Here is a 16,318-nt window from a genome sequence, read left to right as displayed (position 1 = left end):
CTCCACAGTGTTGCTTCTAAAATAATGAGTCAGAATGAAGGCTTTTGCTTTGTCTTGTTTTGTTTTAAGAAGGAAGTGCCAAAGGCTCAATGCTTGCTTAAATTCATAGAAGACCCAATGCATCTTGTTTATAGCTAAATCCCTGATATGTGGACAGTGCTCAGTTCATAGTATGCATTCAATAATTATTTATAGAATAAACGAATGAGTAAATGAGTGAGTAAATGAATGAACAGAGTGTTAACTGAAGAGGTGGAAGAACACTTGGTGTCCAGTTTATAATGTACCTTCTCCATCCATTACAGTCTAGAATGGGCACAGTTCCCATAGTTAAGAAGAAAATGAAGCCTAACGTGGGAAGGAAGATTGTTTGGCATCTCATTCCTTGCTTGAATGAAGTCCTTTCTAGCAGCGGAGACAACATACAGTTAGAGACTGATAATCCTGGATATTGGAAGGCAGAGAAGTTATAGAATATTGAAGACAAGCACACAGCAACCAGCTTTCCAAAGAGGAGGGGGAAAGAAGACAGATTCCATAAAGTTAAGAGTGGTAAGATTCTCTACCTATGCAATTCTTGGTAAGAAACCCTTTGTTGGCACTTTAAAAAGGAAGTACTCATGCAAGTCAGCATGGGTGCAGCTAGGGTGAGTCAGGCTGGATGGACCCCTTCCCTCTCTGGTGGCAGGAACATCTGAGGAAGGGTGGGGTGGAAAGAGCTACAAACAAAATATCTGATCTTCAGCACTAAACAAAAGTACCCTGGGATCAAACAGCAAAGAGTAAAATACAGGAAAGTGCTGTGCAATCTATTGTGAATCATCATCATTGCTGTATGGGCCAGTGTGCAAAAACAAAAACAAACTTTGAGCCTTAATCTCCCCCGAATTCCCCTCCCCTGCTCCAGTCCTTCTTTGAATTGGGAAAGTGGAGTCAGTTAAGCAAGACTGAAGCTCCAGGAGGAGGATGGATGTTGCCTACCAAAGACCAAAGCTTGAAAGACGGATGACTCACTGTTCTCAGTAACTTTGTAAGACCTAAGCAATGGTACACATCAGCTTCGTCCATCCTCTTGTCCATGTGTGTCTCCTGCATCCGCACATCGGATGTTCTTGTAGCCAAGGAGACAAAGGCCACTGACTGCCACTCTCCCCCTCCTGCACACACAGTAGCCCACAGTCTGTAGAGAGGAGAAAGACAGTCATCAGAGGCATCCATCTAAGTGTCAGTTTCTCTCCCTAAGTATGCTCTCCGTTTGTTGAGAGAAAGAAGGCAGTTCAGGCCCTCTCCTAGGGGAAGGAGAATTAAGTCTAAGGGGGAAGGAATCCATGGTCTTTTCTTCCCTGGTGTTCCTTAAACCAACTGACAAGTGTTCTTGTTAAATCTACCCACCTACTCCCAAGGAGAGAGCTACCCAGGTCCACTGGAATATGAGCCATATTGGCTTCCTTTGTCACTACCTGCAGTGCCCATGTGAATGAGAGGGCTGTGAAATACAATGCAAAGTGTTAAGTCAACAGACCATAAGAACCTGGACAACAGACCTCATTTCTATCACTCTCACCCTCACTTCTTTCTCTCCAGGAGCCCACTCTTCTGTCTGTTCCTTAAATGCACCAAGCCCATTGCCACCTCCAGGTCTTTGCCCTTGCTGTTTCCTCTACCCAGATACACTGCCCCCTAATCTGTGTGAGTCTGGCTCCTTCTCAACAAGCAGGTTCTAGATGAAATGATACCCCCTACCAATGGGCTCCCCTCTCCAGCTTATTATGCAACTTTCACCAAACCTTCAGGCATTCTATATCATATTATATATGGTTTATTTTCTTTCTAGCTTTGAACTCCATCTTCTACTACCTTGTTTGTCTGTCTGCCCCACAATATTTTCAGCATCTGAAGAGCAGGGATCTTGCCTTTCTTGTCTGTCTCTGTATCCCCAGGGCCCAGAAAGTGCCTGTCATACAGTAAAAGCTCAATAAACATCCACTGAATATGGACACAAGGAAGATTTCACTCACTTAGATCGTTTACGTTACATATTCCTTTCAGTAACCAGGTACAACTTTAAAAGCTTAATTGTATTACTCAAATGTTCCCATAGCATCATAAGTGGTGGATTTCAGAACTAAAAACAATCCCTTTGATTAGCTCAAAAGTTCCTGCTCTTTGGGCTTTAAAGTTTTCTTTTGAGTAAAAGCACATATTCTTTGCAAACAAACTTACTTGGAACCCCACAATATAAAACTAATAAAAATACAGATGCTTAAACCAAAACCACAATGAAATTCCATCTCATGCCCATAAGTATAGATACTACCAAAAAAACAAAAACAGAAAATAACAAGTGTTGGCAAGGATGTGGAGAAATTGGAACTCTTGTGCACTGTTCATGGAAATGTAAAATGGTATACAGCTGCTGCATAAAGCAGTATGAAAATTACAAATAGATTTACCAAATGATCCAGCAATCCCACTTTTGAAAACAGGATCTCCAAGAAATATTTGTACATTCCTGTTCCTAGCTAAAATGTGGAAGCAACCCAAGTGTCCATCAACAGATGAATGGATAAGCAAAATAGATATATGCATACAACTGGAATATTATTCAGTCTTCAAAAGTAAAGAAATTATGACATACGCTACAAAATAGATGAATCTTGAGGACATTATGCTAAGTGAAATAAATTAGTCACCAAAAGACAAATACTGTATGATTCCACATATATATGAGGTACCTAGAATAGTGAATTTCATGGAGACAAAAAGTAAAATGGTGATTTCTAATGGCTGGGAGGAGTGGGGAATGGGGACTTATGTTTAATGGGTATAGAGTTTAAGTTTTCAAGATGAAAAAAGTTCAGAGATGTATGATGGTGATGATTATACAATATATGAATGTTCTTAATACCAATGAACTGTACAATTAAAAATAATTACAATGGTTGTCTGGCCAGTGTGATTCAGTGGTTGAGTGTTGACTCATGAACCAGGAGGTCACCAGGTCAATTCCCATTCTGGGCACATGCCCAGGTTGCGGGCTCAATCCCCAGTGTGAGGTGTATGGGAGGCAGCCGATCAATGATTCTCTCTCATCATTGATGTTTCTATCTCTCTCTCCCTCACCCTCCCTCTCTGATATCAATAAAAATATATTTTTAAATAAAAACACTTATAAATGAGCTAACAAATTTAAAAGTGAAATGAATACTTAATATTGCATATCCAGAGGGCAGGAGAGGTAGAGTAGCATTTTCCCTTGAGGCATGAACTGTATTTGTCACAAGAGTGGATGTTTAGGTTACAGGTCACATGGGCCAGCCCTGAGTACCACATCCCAAGAGACATAGGTGCTTTTGTGTTCCCTGATCAATTAGTTTTGTATGTGTTTGTGATATGAAGAGTCCTCCAGAGCATGAGGTCTAGGTCAGAGTCCCTTCCTGCCTCTGTCTCAAAGTAGTACCAATCTCGGTGCTTTGAAAGTTGGGATGTGTTAAGCAAATGATACCTCTTGTCTACCACCAGGAGCAGCAGTCCCAGAATGTCAACCTTATGCATGGTTTGCAGGTGTCAAGAGTTGCCATGAAAGACTCACTTATAGGCCCTGGCCAGTGAGGCTCAGTTGGTGGGTGCTGTCCCATGCACCGAAAAGTAACCAGGGAAAGTGTGGAAAGATTGCATGCACCTGATAGCCCTTCGCAACAGGTCATGCAGCTGGTTTAAGAGAGAACCAGAACATTAGTTCTCCTTCGTTGAGGACAACAAACAGAGCTCAAAGCACTTTCTTTAGTCACCATGCATCTTGCAGATGAAGTCAGGCACCTGAGATGGTTTCACTTGGAAACACAAGGAAGTTTGCAAGGAAGAGTCACAACGTCAAGGTTCTTTCCTCAGAAGGGAACCATAAATGGAATAGCTTTTCTCAGATTTCATGAGCTGCCCAGGATACAGACACATGACAAATGGACTGATAGGAAAGGAGGGAGAGGGTAGGTTGAAGTAACAGCAGAAAATTCAAATATAGACCAATTGCAGGACTGAGAAGGAGGGTGGATGACCCCAGTGAGGGAATATTGACCCTTCCCTCAGATATACTGACCTTTGGCTTCCTCTGTCACTGAAATAGTAGAGTAACTCAGCTTATACTAAACAAACATGCTGTGCAAGCACATATCACAGGATGTGGTAAGAGGAGCATGTACAGAAAGATGACAGGATATTTGGTATTTCTGTAAGGCAAGAAACTATGGATGCTCTAGGCACTATTATGAAATAATTATAGTAAGCACCTCATACAGGAAACACTTCATCTGAGAGATGATGCCCACAGGGCCCCAAGGGTAGTCCTGAAGCATAGTTAGTGCTCACTAAGCATTGGTTCCTGTTGTTCTTGGGCTGGAAGACCTGAGGCTAAGGAGCACATGTAGAGTATCACAGCCTGGTCTCTTGTTTATGCCAAACTAAGTAACAAATAGAGCTCATCTGATTTTAAATGTCACCAATCATACTTGGGGGCCTGGAAGGGCGGGGTTGGAGGTATAAAGACTCAGGAAGTACACAAACACACTTACAAAATGTTTTCTACATTGGGGAAGTCAAGAAATGGCAGTAAGTATATTGTGAAATCAGACATTTGTTCCTTCATTTTTTCTTTCACTGAACAAGCAAGTATTCAGTGCTGTGTCAGACACCTCTGTATACCACTTCCATTCTTTCACCCCATCTCTTACTCTGGCCACCACCTCAGCAAGTTCTGCACAGACTTTGTCCAGCTCCATGTAGATATCATCTGACGGCACTTTACTTTGGCCATCATGCATAGCCCTCTTTTCCTGTATCAGAGATTCTCTGATGCTGAGATATAGAATGCCTACAGGAATCTGCTCAATACTCGGGCATGTGCAACCTGGAAGTACTGAACAAGCACTCATGTCTAAAGTGGAGGGCATTACAGCGAAGGAGGAAATCTGTGACTTGTCCTGTGGATGTCAGCCAGCCTCTCCCCTCAGCCACAACAGTGCTAAATGCAATGAGCTTGTGCAGAGATACTTTAGTGACATGGCTGGAGGCTACACATGGTACTAACAGCATGGGATTTCTCTCATCAAGGCCAACTTAACTATTGCCACTACTGAATGTCTAACCTTACAGCAGCAGGAATATCAACTCTCAATATGGGCCCTACCCTCAAGGAGAGACATATGAGTATCTTGAGAAAACAATCCTGCAAGAGAGAACAACCCAACCTCGGTGCCTTTGCCAGCTGGTAAGATTTGCAGACAGCATGGTGTTTGCACAACCCTGCCTCACGCAAAATGTTCCATTTCATAGCAAATGAGATGAGTCAGTAGGTATATGGGATCCACTGGTATTACTATGTACTTAATCACTCAGAAGCAGCCAGACCAAGAAAATGGTGCGGTATTAATAATTTAGCTAAGAAGACAACAAACTTCAGGATTGAGACTCCACAATGCAATATATGCCATAAACTAAAAGCTGATAGATAATGCCATGTCCCCAGTAACTGGAACATATAGGAACCAAGGAATTAATGTAGGATTGGTCCCTCTCTCCATGATTCCCCTTGATCTATTTGTGGTTCCCATCCCTGCAACATTAGGCTTTGCTGGATTAAGTTGGATTAGGCTCTGCTAGGTTCCTGGGAAGGATGGGGACAATGATGATGCACGAGTATAGGGTTCCATTTAACCTGAAAGGACTAATAAAACCATCTGAAGGAGGCTTTCTAATGGATTTGACAAAACAAAGGCACAAACATATGGGAGGGAAGCAAGGGATGGACTGTATCATACATATCTTTTGACCCTACCCCTTACCTCATCCACATGCTCAGTCATCACTCTTATAGATTTACAGAAGCTTCGTGCAAGTGTCTTGCTTCAGCCTGTCCTTCATAACTCTAACTTCCTGTGTGGGGCTCCTCTGATCCTGTGATGTGGAACACCTGCAAGAACACAACACACACACATGAGCAAAGCAGGAGTGCGAGGAAATTATACCAGTGATCCACCATTGGCCAATGAAGGGTGTTCCCATCATCTATGCTGTGTAACCAACCACCCAAAGCCTAATGGTATAAAATGACAACTATTTTGTTCTACTCACAAATTCTATGAGTCAGAAATCCATACAGGGCACAGTAGGGATGGCTTGTCTCTGCTCCATGATGCCTGGGGTCTCACCGGGGAAAACACAGGTGGCAAGGAGTGACTCCAATGAATGGGGAATCACCTAAAACAGTGCTGTCCAATATAAATATAATGCAGTCATATATGTAATCTTGAATTTCCTCATAACCACATTAACAAAGTAAAAAGAAACAGATAAAATCAATTTTAATAATATATTTTCTCTAACACAATATATCCAGAAGATAATCATTTCTGCATGTATTCAGTATAAAAAAAGAGACATGTTAACAACTTTTTTTGGGGGGGGGGTTGGGGAGAGTACTAAATCTTTGAAACCCAGGATGTAGTTTGTGCCTTCGGAACATATTAATTTAGATTAGCCCCATTTATTTCTTTTCAGTTTTAAGTATACTTTTTATTTTGAATTAATTGTAGATGCACATTTAGTTGTAAGAAATAAAAATAGAAATGACACCGAGAGCACAAACTGAAGCAAAAATAAACACATGAGACTACATCAAACTTAAAACTTTTGTACATCAAAGGACACAGTGAACAGAGTGACAAGGCAACCAGTGGAATGGGGAAAATTTAAAAATCATATATCTGGTCATTTTTTGGGGGGGTGTCTATTTTCTGTTATTCATATTGGATGACTTCAATTGTTCTGTTTCTATTTTCTCTGTACCCACCCATTGAACAATTTATTTTGGTTATTGTATTTTCCAGTTCTATGATTTCCATTTAGTTCTTCTTTATATCTTCTACTTCTCACTTTCTATTTCTTTACTGAGGATTTCTACTTTTTCATTTGTTTCAAGAGTTAGACTAGCCCAGCCGTGGGCAAACTACGGTCCGCGGGCCGGATCCGGCCCGTTTGAAATGAATAAAACTAAAGAAAAAAAAGAGACCATACCCTTTTATGTAATGATGTTTACTTTGAATTTATATTAGTTCACACAAACACTCCATCCATGCTTTTGTTCCGGCCCTCCGGTCCAGTTTAAGAACCCATTGTGGGCCTCGAGTCAAAATGTTTGCCCACCCCTGGACTAACCCCATTTAAAGTGCTCAGTAACCTCATGTGACCGGTAGTTGTTGTATCAAGCAGTACTACAGTTCTAGAGGCTTCCTACTCCTCTGCCTGGAACCTAGGCTAGGATGACCTAAAGGGCACACTCATGTGGGACTGTCTATCAGAACATCTGCATGTGGTTTGGGCTTCCTCACAGCATGGCAGTCTCAAGCTAGTCAGTCTTCTTACTGGTAGCTAGAGTTCCAAGAGTGAGTGAGTATTCCAGTGATGAAGGTTGAAGCTCCATGGCTTTTCCCAACCTAGCCTCAGCGGTCACATAATTGAACAATAGTCACTAGCATTCTCTGTTTCAAAAGAAAATATAGACCCCACTGCTTAATGAGAAGGGAGGGGGTCGAAGTTTCCACATTTTCTAAATACCATAGAGATGAAAACCAAGAGATAAATGCTTCTTCTCTTTTTCCCCAGACAAAATATTCTGAGATGCATTCATAAGGCTCTTCAAAAATCTCAATAGAATCAAGAACTAATCCCCACAATTGGCTGAGTTCCTCACTCCTGCTCCTAGGAATACTTCCCAATTTACTTAGTGCTCATGCTCTGTTTTCAGAAGAACCTAGACTAAGACCCTACCATATGCTAGTCACCAGGGAAACCACAGTAAACAAAGACGCAAAAATCCCTGCTCTCATGGAGTTATGTTCTAGAAGATACAAATATTAAAAGATTTTGAAGTAAAACATGTAGTATGTTAAGTACACAGGAGAAAAATAAAGAAATTTGGGCAGGGGGAGATTATAATTTTAGAGGTCCCAGAAAGACTTAATGAAAAGATAACTTTAGAGGAGGTTAGAGATAAAGTAATACAGATATTTGAGGGAAGAGTGGTCCAAGCAGAGGGAACAGAAATCTGGGTCAGCCTGCATAACTGAAGCAGAGTGAGTGAGGGGGAGTAGTAGAACATGAAAACAGAGAGCCAACAGGGGCCAGATCACATAGGAGCTTATAATAGAGAGCAAACAGGGATCAGATCACACAGGGGCTTATAATTCAGTATAAGAATCGGGCTTTACACTGAGTGGAATCAAAAAGCCATTGGAGGTCCAGCCAATGTGGCTCAGTGGCTGAGTGTTGACCTATGAACCAGGAGGTCATGGATCGATTCCCTGTCAGGGCACATGCCTGGGTTTCAGGCTCAATCCTGGGAGGTGGGGGGGGGGGGGGCCTGCAGGAGGCAGCCAATCAATTATTCTCTCTCATCATTGATGTGTCTATCTCTCTCTCCCTTTACCTTCCTCTCTGAAATCAATAAAAATACATATTTTTTAAAAAGCCATTGGAGCAGCGATTCTCAACCTGTAGGTCGAGACCCATTTGGCGGTCGAACGACCCTTTCACAGGGGTCGCCTAAGACCATCCTGCATATCAGATATTTACATTACAATTCATAACAGTAGCAACATTACAGTTATGAAGTAGCAGCAAAAAATAATTTTATGGTAGGGTCACAACATGAGGAACTATATTTAAAGGGCCAGAAGTTTGAGAACCACTGTATTGGAAGGTGTCAAACAGGATTGAATTGATCTAACTTCTTTTTTAATAAACTCACTATGGTTGCAATGTGCAGAATGAACTAAAGATGGGCAAGGACAGAATCTCAGTGAGAGACAAGGATGGCTTGGACCAGGTGAAAAGTGGAGGTGGTAAGGAATAATAAGATGCTGGACATATTTTTCAAAGAAAAGCCAACATATTTGTTAATGGATTGGGATGTGAAACAAAGAGAGGAGTCCAGGGTACAGATTCTATGTGAGGAGTCACACAACCATGTTTACACATTAGAGCATTCCTTCTACTGATCATCCCTGATAATAGGCTCTTTATGCACTTGAAAGTAGTTCATTCCTGAGGGGAAAACTCTGATTTAGAAGTTTAACCAAATCTCCTAAGGAAGGATCTTTAATAAAATACGGTCACTCTTGTTGACTGTAAACAAAAAGTCAACTACATATTCTTTCTGCAAAAAGGAGTTCGGAAAAGGTAAAGGTTGCACTCTAATATGTACATACATGACCGTTACAAAGAGAAAGTAAGAAGAAAGTAGTTCCTGTACCGAGAGGAAGGGGTTAGTTAAGGGAAGAGGCTGTTTTAACCACACAGCTCAGTAAATTGTTAAAATTGTTCCTATAGGACTTTCATGATCCACATAGGATGTGATTCCTGTCTTGGCTAAGGTCCTTGTCACCAATTTTGACACTTTTGCCTATATCCATTGAGCAGTAGGGAAAGCCCCAAATCATTGTTCCCTCAACTTCCTATTGCATTCCCAGGCTTGTTCCCTTTTTTAGAAATATCTGTTGTTGATGGTATAGCCAAAGAATAGCATTCTTCTGTCCTGTGACTTCCTGATCCTCCTCTTATAAATACAAGGGCGGAGCTGGGTCCAGGTAATCAGGGAGCAAAGAGCCCAGGATCCTCAGGCCAGCACTGTCTGCACACTGGGGAGATGAAGATCTCTGCAGCTGCTCTCTCCTTCCTCATCCTTGCTGCTACCCTTGGATCCCCTGCCCATGGATCCCTGGCCCAGGAATCCTGGGATGATGGTGAGTTGAATGAGCCTTCTCACTGGGGACCAACTGAACGGTAACTTGCAGTTAGGGAGGACACAGAGGGACACTCTCCTGCAACACAGAGGTGAATCTGGCACTTGTTTAAAAGCAGTACCAGTAGCTATAGACCTTTTTCTGCAGCTTTTGTCCCTGGGAAAAACCACATAGAGAAGATTGGTTCCATTTGGGGAAACAATTCTCTCCCTTTTCATGGCCAGAATTATTTGATACTTTCTCTTAGCTGATATAGGACTATATGTAGAAGATCAAAAGAACTGTACTAAAATTATAAAACCTGGAGAAAGAAGCATAGAACCCTACGTTAGAACCATTATATACCATGTAGAGTGAAACTATCATTTTGAAGAAGAAATGAGACAATCTGGACAAGTGACTCACCTTAAGTCCACCTCATGATTCTATATTTAAAAACTAGTATCTAGCACTGTCTATGTACAAGCAGGCACTGCTCTAATTGTCTTATAGATATTAATACATTGAATCATCCTAACAACCCTGTGTAATAAACTATCAGCAACTCATATAGTTTTGCATATTGAATAGTTATTATTCTCAATAATATAAATGAGAAAACTAAGGCATAGAATCCTTTGATAACTTGGTCAAGATCACACAGACAGTAAGTAGTGAAGTTAGGATATGAGCTAGTTAGGAAAGCTGTTACAGAAAAACAAGGCCACTTAAGACTTTATTTTCAAGCCCCACACACATCATAACAAGCAACAAATCATATGCCTCATTAAGTATAATTCATATGAAACTAAGAACTGAGCTAAAAGTTTAGTTGTGTTTACCTAATTAGCATAATGCAGGTCTACAATTCCTTACCCAAAACATGGGGTCTAGATCAGTGGTTCCCAATGTGGGCCATCCCCCCCCCCACAGGGGGGTCAATTTGATTTTTAAGGGGGACAATTTGAGAATGAGTTATTAACAGTGAATTTTTTGCATTTCTTATGGTCTAGGGACCTCATATACAGTATATGAATATGTATTGTGACATATTTAAGCATTTCAGTACTCTATTATGTTTTGAAACTTGTTTGCTATTTTTTCATATCACTTCATATTATTTTTTAAAACAATTTTTTAGTGATTTCTTCCCCAGTACTTCAACTGTCCTTTCATTCTTTTATTTTTTTCTTTCATGAATGCCATGTTCCTTGGAAGCTTGTTTAGACCAAGTTAATGGCCTTTTAGGATTCCTCCATGTGAATAGGAGTTTGCTTTTTGAATAATAAGAATTATATGTCACAGGGGGGCATCAGGATTTTAGAGATGTTTAGGTGGGGCATGGCCAAAAAAAAAAGGTTGGGAACCATTGGTCTAGATGTATTTTGGAATGCAGAATCTTTCAGGTTTTACAAAGGTAATATTGCCCTGGCTGGTTTTCGCAGTGGTTAGAGCATCGGCCCTCGGACAGAACGGTCACAGGTTTGATTCCCAGTCTAGATGTGGAATAGGTGAAGATACTGAGACACTGCTGCCTCTCAGTGATTTCTCTTTTCTTCTTGTCTGATTCTCCCAAATAGAACCAAGAATGATGATCCATCAGCGCATTCCCAAGCAGGAAACTCAAGGTAAATGAGCCTGGCCAGTCTAAGTCAGCAGTTGAGTGTTGACCCAGAAACCATTAAGTCACTGGTTCAATTCTGGGTCAGGGCGCATGCCCAGGTTGCAAACTAAATCCCCAGTAGGGGCTGTGCAGACTCTATCATACAAGTTTCTCTCTATCCCTCTTCCTTCCTCTCTTTCTAAAAATCAATGAAAACACTTATGTGTTGTTTTTTTTAAAAGAAGGTAAAAGTTTAGTTGTGGCATATATTTAAAAGCGGCTGGTGGGTACAGATCTGCTCAGTGGCTTCATTCACCTTGTTTAGAGGACATGGGGAAAGAGAAAGGGTGCTGAGGATGGTGAACATCTACAGGGAAGATCAGATTGGGCCATGGGTCCCTCCTCCATAGATGACCTCTGTTCCTCCTGCCTGTCCCGGAGAAGGCTCACCTACCAGAGAGGGTGCTCTCTGATGCCTCCTGCACACATCTAACCCTTCCACTTCTGGGAGAAATGGTCCTGGCCCTGCTGTGTCCTTGGCCTGGGTGCCTCAGACACAACTCAACCCGGGGAAGTGTGAAGCAAGGAGATGCCAGCAAATGCTGTAGAGGAGGAAAACATGCCCTTTGAGCCCTGTGCCTTCTCACCCTCCCCAGTACTTTGGAGGGAAGGAGGAAAGGAAATAGTCTTTTCTAAAGACTGTCTTTTCTTTTACTATAGGCTCTTACCGTCCTGCTGACTGCTGCCCATACTATACCTCACGAAAAATCCAATGCAGATTCATGAAAAGTTACTTTTTAACGACCAGTGGGTGCTCCAAGCCTGCTGTCATGTAAGTGCCAAGCATACCAGCCATATCTTGGGAGGAGGGACCTGATGATGGATGGATGCCCATAAAAGTCACATCCTCTGGATCCTGCAAGGTCAAGGGAGGCTGTGTCCTCATTCTTATCCTGATCCTGCAGAGCATCAGACATGAGATGTTCCCATTGAAGATGGAAGCTAGGAAAGGAAGGAGAGAGCAGGAGCAGGTCTGCACCAGGAAACTCCCATGAGTCACTAAGGAAGTCTCACAGGCTGAGAGAGCGTCTCAGAGAGGAGACACCCTGAGTGCCTGCAGCAGAGAAAGGAACAAGCTGGGCTGAGTGGAGAATCTGAAGGGCCGGGAAGATGGGGCTCCCGATCTCTATTTGCAGAACCCTCCTCAATGTGTAACCTTTCTCCTCCTTGTTCCCCAGCTTCACCACCAAAGGGAAGCAGCATGTCTGTGCCAACCCCAATAAGGCGGATGTTCAGGATTGTGTAAGGAACCTGAAGCAGGATCAGGTTCTGGAGAACCTGAGCAGGATTCATTTGAGCTACTGACAAATTGTTGACTGATAAGAAGGGATACTAGGTCCCAGCCACCCATCTCCATTCTCTCTTTCCTCACCTCCTGGAAGCTTCTTGGCCTGAATTATTTTTTCAAAAGCAAGAATTACTGTTCTATTCTGGTTATAAAAGCTGTGTATTAATAAAACGTATCCAGCCCTAGCTGGTTTGGCTCAGTGGATAGAGCATCGGCCTGTGGACTGAAGGGTTCCAGGTTCAATTCCAGTCAAGGGCACATGCCCAGGTTGTGGGCTTGATCACCAGTGTGGGATGTGCAGGAGGCAGCCAATCAATGATTCTTTCTCATCATTAATGTTTCTATCTCTCTCTCCCTCTCCCTTACACTCTGAAATAAATAAAAATATATTAAAATAAATATATATATAAAAAAATAAAACGTATCCAATTTAATGTCACTTGACCTTTGAGAGGAAAACACAATGCAGGAACTGCTGAACTTTGGATTTGTGTTTTTCAAAATGAGACATCAGATTATCATTTTTTAAGAAGCTACAAACATGACTCATTCAGCCCTGGCCAGCGTGGCTCAATGGTTAGAATGTAGGCCCTCACACCAAAGGGTCTTAGTTTTAACTTCCAGTCAACAACAGTACCTGTTTTGCAGGTTTGATCCTGACCCTGATGGGGCGCATGTGGGTAGCAATGAGTCGATGCATCTCTCCCATATTGATGTGTCTGTGTGTGTCTCTCTCTCTCTCTCTCTCCCTCTTCCTTTCTCCCTTTCTCTCTCTCTCTCTCTCTCTCTCTCTCTCTCTCTCTCTCTCTCTCTCTCCCTTTCTCTCTCTCTCTCATCTCTCTTCCCTCCCCACCTCCTTTCTACTGTCAATGGGAAAAAATAGCGATTAAGAATTTAAAAAATAAATAAAAATTTAAAAAAACATGACTCATTCAGCCGAACCTGTTTGGCTCAGTGGATAGAGTGTCGGCCTGCGGACTCAAGGGTCCCAGGTTCGATTCGGTCAAGGGCATCTACCTTGGTTGCGGGCACATCCCCACTGGGGGGTGTGCAGGAGGTAGCTGGTCGATCTCTCTCATCTATGTTTCTAACTCTCTATCCCTCTCCCTTATTCTCTGTAAAAAATCAATAAAATATATATTTTTTAAAAACATGACTCAAATTTGACAGATCGCATATATGTCAAAGATGTACTTAACCTATTATTTAGGGAACCATAAAACTGATTCTATTATCATCTAAGGAACAGAGATTTATACAATTAGTTGGGGGTGGCATTCTGAAATTTGGTTAACTTAGAGAAAAATAAAGTATTATTCAATATTGCAATATAACTGTAACTTTTGCAATTATCTTTTCTACCGAAAAACACACACACACACATTTGCACCTGTGCTGGACAAAAATCTAGCAGTTAACATGTAAGTGCACAAAGTTTGCGGCCTGATCAATAGTATATAGAGCATCAATCAAAACTTCATTCCCGGCAGCACTCCAACCCCTGGCGGCGACGGCGCGATGCCCTTTGATTTCAGGAGGTCTTGTCTGTGAATCTCACTGCTGCTGGCTCCCTGGGGGACTCACCTGCACATCTCAAGTGACCTCTTGGCTGGGAAAGACTCTGGTTGCTTAAAGATGATGCTCAATGCTTGAGATTGCAGAGCCAGGCGCTGGGGACCCCGATGCAGAAGACCCATTTCTATGCTTGAGGAGTTCACGGCTTCAAGGGGAAGACACCAATAGTATTAATGAGCCCGAGTGGGCTGTGCTGTTCATTCAGTAATCGTGGTCCACACATGTTAATGATACACACCATGGGCCAGATGATGACAGAGCAGCTCAGGGTTCCTCTACCAGCCTGGGACTGATGGTGGTGGCTTCTCAGAGCAAAGGATGTGCAAGATGAGTTCTAAAGACCAGGGGCTTCTCACCTACCCTCCCAATCCAGCTGTATCAGCTTCCTTGCTATTCCAGGAACCTGCCAAACATGCTCCCTGCCCCAGGGCCTTTGCACTCGCTATCCTTTCTGCCTAGCATGCTCTTCCCTGGATGTCCATGTGGCTGCCTGTCTCATGGAACTCTGATCTCTGTTTGCATGTCACCTTGTCAGATAAGCCTTCTCTGATCCCCCTCGCACCCCATCTAAAGCAGCACCCACATTCCAGTCTGTCTCCTTAGCCTGCTTTATTTGTCTTCATGGCACTTGTCAGCAATGACATATGTTAGTTCATTTGTTGTTTGTCTCCCTCACTGGGCTGTAAGCTGGGCGAAGGCAGGGAGCTTCGTGTCTGACTACCATTGTACTCCTCGCACCTAGAGCAGTGCTTGGTCCCCAGTATGCACTCAGAAATGACAGAAAGAATGGATGAGGAGACAACCAAGATGGCAGCATAGGTAAACACCTGAACTTGCTGCCGTGCACAACCACATTAAAACTACTACAACTAAAACACAAAACAAATATCATCCAGAACCACAGGAAGGCTGGCAGAGTGGAAATTCTGAAACTAGAAGGAAAGAGAAAAGCACACTGAGTCGGGTAGGAGGTGCAGAAGTGTGGAAGTGCAGAGGTACGGAGGTGCATGAAAGAAGCTGGCAGCTGGGTACGCTGTTGTCTTTTTCAATCAGGAGGGAGATACAAGCTCCTGATTGCTCTGAAATCCAGTTCCGAGCAAGAATTTGGGCACCCAGACTCATACGGAGAGAAACTGTACTGTCTGGCATCGGGCTGGAACGTGAGGGCAGCTTTCTCGCAGAGGTGCCTGCAGCGTTCATTGTTCCTGCACGGGGCCATGGGACACAGACCCCAGGACCTCTCGGAGGCAAAGCAGACTAGCAGCCATTGCAGTTTGCTCCACCCTGGTGATTCTCTGAGAACTCGCCCCACCCAATTTACAACCCTACCCAAGCTGTGCGCAGAGGCTTTTGCATACTAATGGTCTGACCTTTCTCCACCTAAAAACCTGTTAAACTGTAGCTGGGTCAGAGAACCCCAGAGCTTCTAATACTGCCAAACCAGTATTATATGAAATGCTGAAGGGTATTCTTTAAGAAGAGGAAGAAGAAGAAAAAGGTAAGGATAAAAATTATGAACAACAAAGTGACAATAAATACATATCTATCAACAAGTGAATCTAAAAATCAAGTGAATAAAAAATCTGATGAACAGAATAAACTGGTGAATAGAATAGAATCAGGGCCATAGAAAGGGAGTGGACTGACAATTCTCAGGAGGAAGGGAGTGTAGTGGGTGCCGGAAGAGTCTGGCCAAAAATCGTACACCTATGGATGAGGACAGTGGGGGAGGGGGGTAAAGGGAGAGGGTGGAGTGGGAACTGGGTGGAGGGGAGATATTGGGGGAAAAAGAAGAAAAACTGTAACAATCTGAACAATAAAGATTTATTTTTTAAAAAAGACTCAGGAAGTACACAAAACACACTTACAAAATGTTTTCTACATTGGGGAAGTCAAGAAATGGCAGTAAGTATATTGTGAAATCAGACATTTGTTCCTTCATTTTTTCTTTCACTGAACAAGCAAGCATTCAGTGCTGTGTCAGACACCTCTGTATACCACTTCCATTCTTTCACCCCA

The 16,318-nt window shown here is 42.6% G+C and overlaps 3 protein-coding genes across 4 annotated transcripts in view; 2 read left to right on the top strand and 1 right to left on the bottom strand.

Annotated features, from left to right (window-relative positions):
* The window catches only part of LOC102425823 (leucine-rich repeat-containing protein 37A-like), a 133,887-nt gene that overhangs the window by 91,623 nt on the left and 25,946 nt on the right, over positions 1 to 16,318 (bottom strand). The window contains exons 7-10 of the mRNA XM_023745212.1: positions 14,309 to 14,444; positions 6,127 to 6,263; positions 5,838 to 5,965; positions 1,015 to 1,180 (exon numbers count right to left, since the gene is read on the bottom strand). The gene's annotated coding sequence lies outside the window, so the exon portion shown is untranslated. The remainder of the gene's footprint in view (positions 1 to 1,014; positions 1,181 to 5,837; positions 5,966 to 6,126; positions 6,264 to 14,308; positions 14,445 to 16,318) is intronic.
* Positions 1 to 16,318, top strand: part of LOC106694584 (C-C motif chemokine 23-like) — a 50,334-nt gene that overhangs the window by 26,450 nt on the left and 7,566 nt on the right. The gene's annotated exons all lie outside the window — the stretch shown is intronic.
* On the top strand, positions 9,624 to 12,909 carry LOC106694586 (C-C motif chemokine 15-like). The gene is made up of 4 exons (XM_014446313.2): positions 9,624 to 9,794; positions 11,354 to 11,401; positions 12,097 to 12,208; positions 12,615 to 12,909. Exons 1-4 carry the CDS (start codon positions 9,698 to 9,700, stop codon positions 12,739 to 12,741), a joined length of 384 nt encoding a protein of 127 aa, XP_014301799.1. The 5' UTR covers positions 9,624 to 9,697; the 3' UTR covers positions 12,742 to 12,909.

This window comes from Myotis lucifugus, unplaced genomic scaffold, assembly GCF_000147115.1.
Source record: "Myotis lucifugus unplaced genomic scaffold, Myoluc2.0 scaffold_524, whole genome shotgun sequence".
Taxonomy (NCBI): Eukaryota; Metazoa; Chordata; class Mammalia; order Chiroptera; family Vespertilionidae; genus Myotis; species Myotis lucifugus.
This window is presented reverse-complemented; position numbering and strand designations above follow the sequence as displayed.

What these genes read in the sequence shown, in the direction of transcription:
- LOC106694586 (XM_014446313.2), top strand. Translation starts at nt 9,698, where the DNA reads ATGAAGATCTCTGCAGCTGCTCTCTCCTTCCTCATCCTTGCTGCTACC. An exon ending in TCCCAAGCAGGAAACTCAAG is followed by an intron (nt 11,402 to 12,096) that starts GTAAATGAGCCT and finishes CTTTTACTATAG; the next exon opens with GCTCTTACCGTCCTGCTGAC. An exon ending in TGCTCCAAGCCTGCTGTCAT is followed by an intron (nt 12,209 to 12,614) that starts GTAAGTGCCAAG and finishes CTTGTTCCCCAG; the next exon opens with CTTCACCACCAAAGGGAAGC.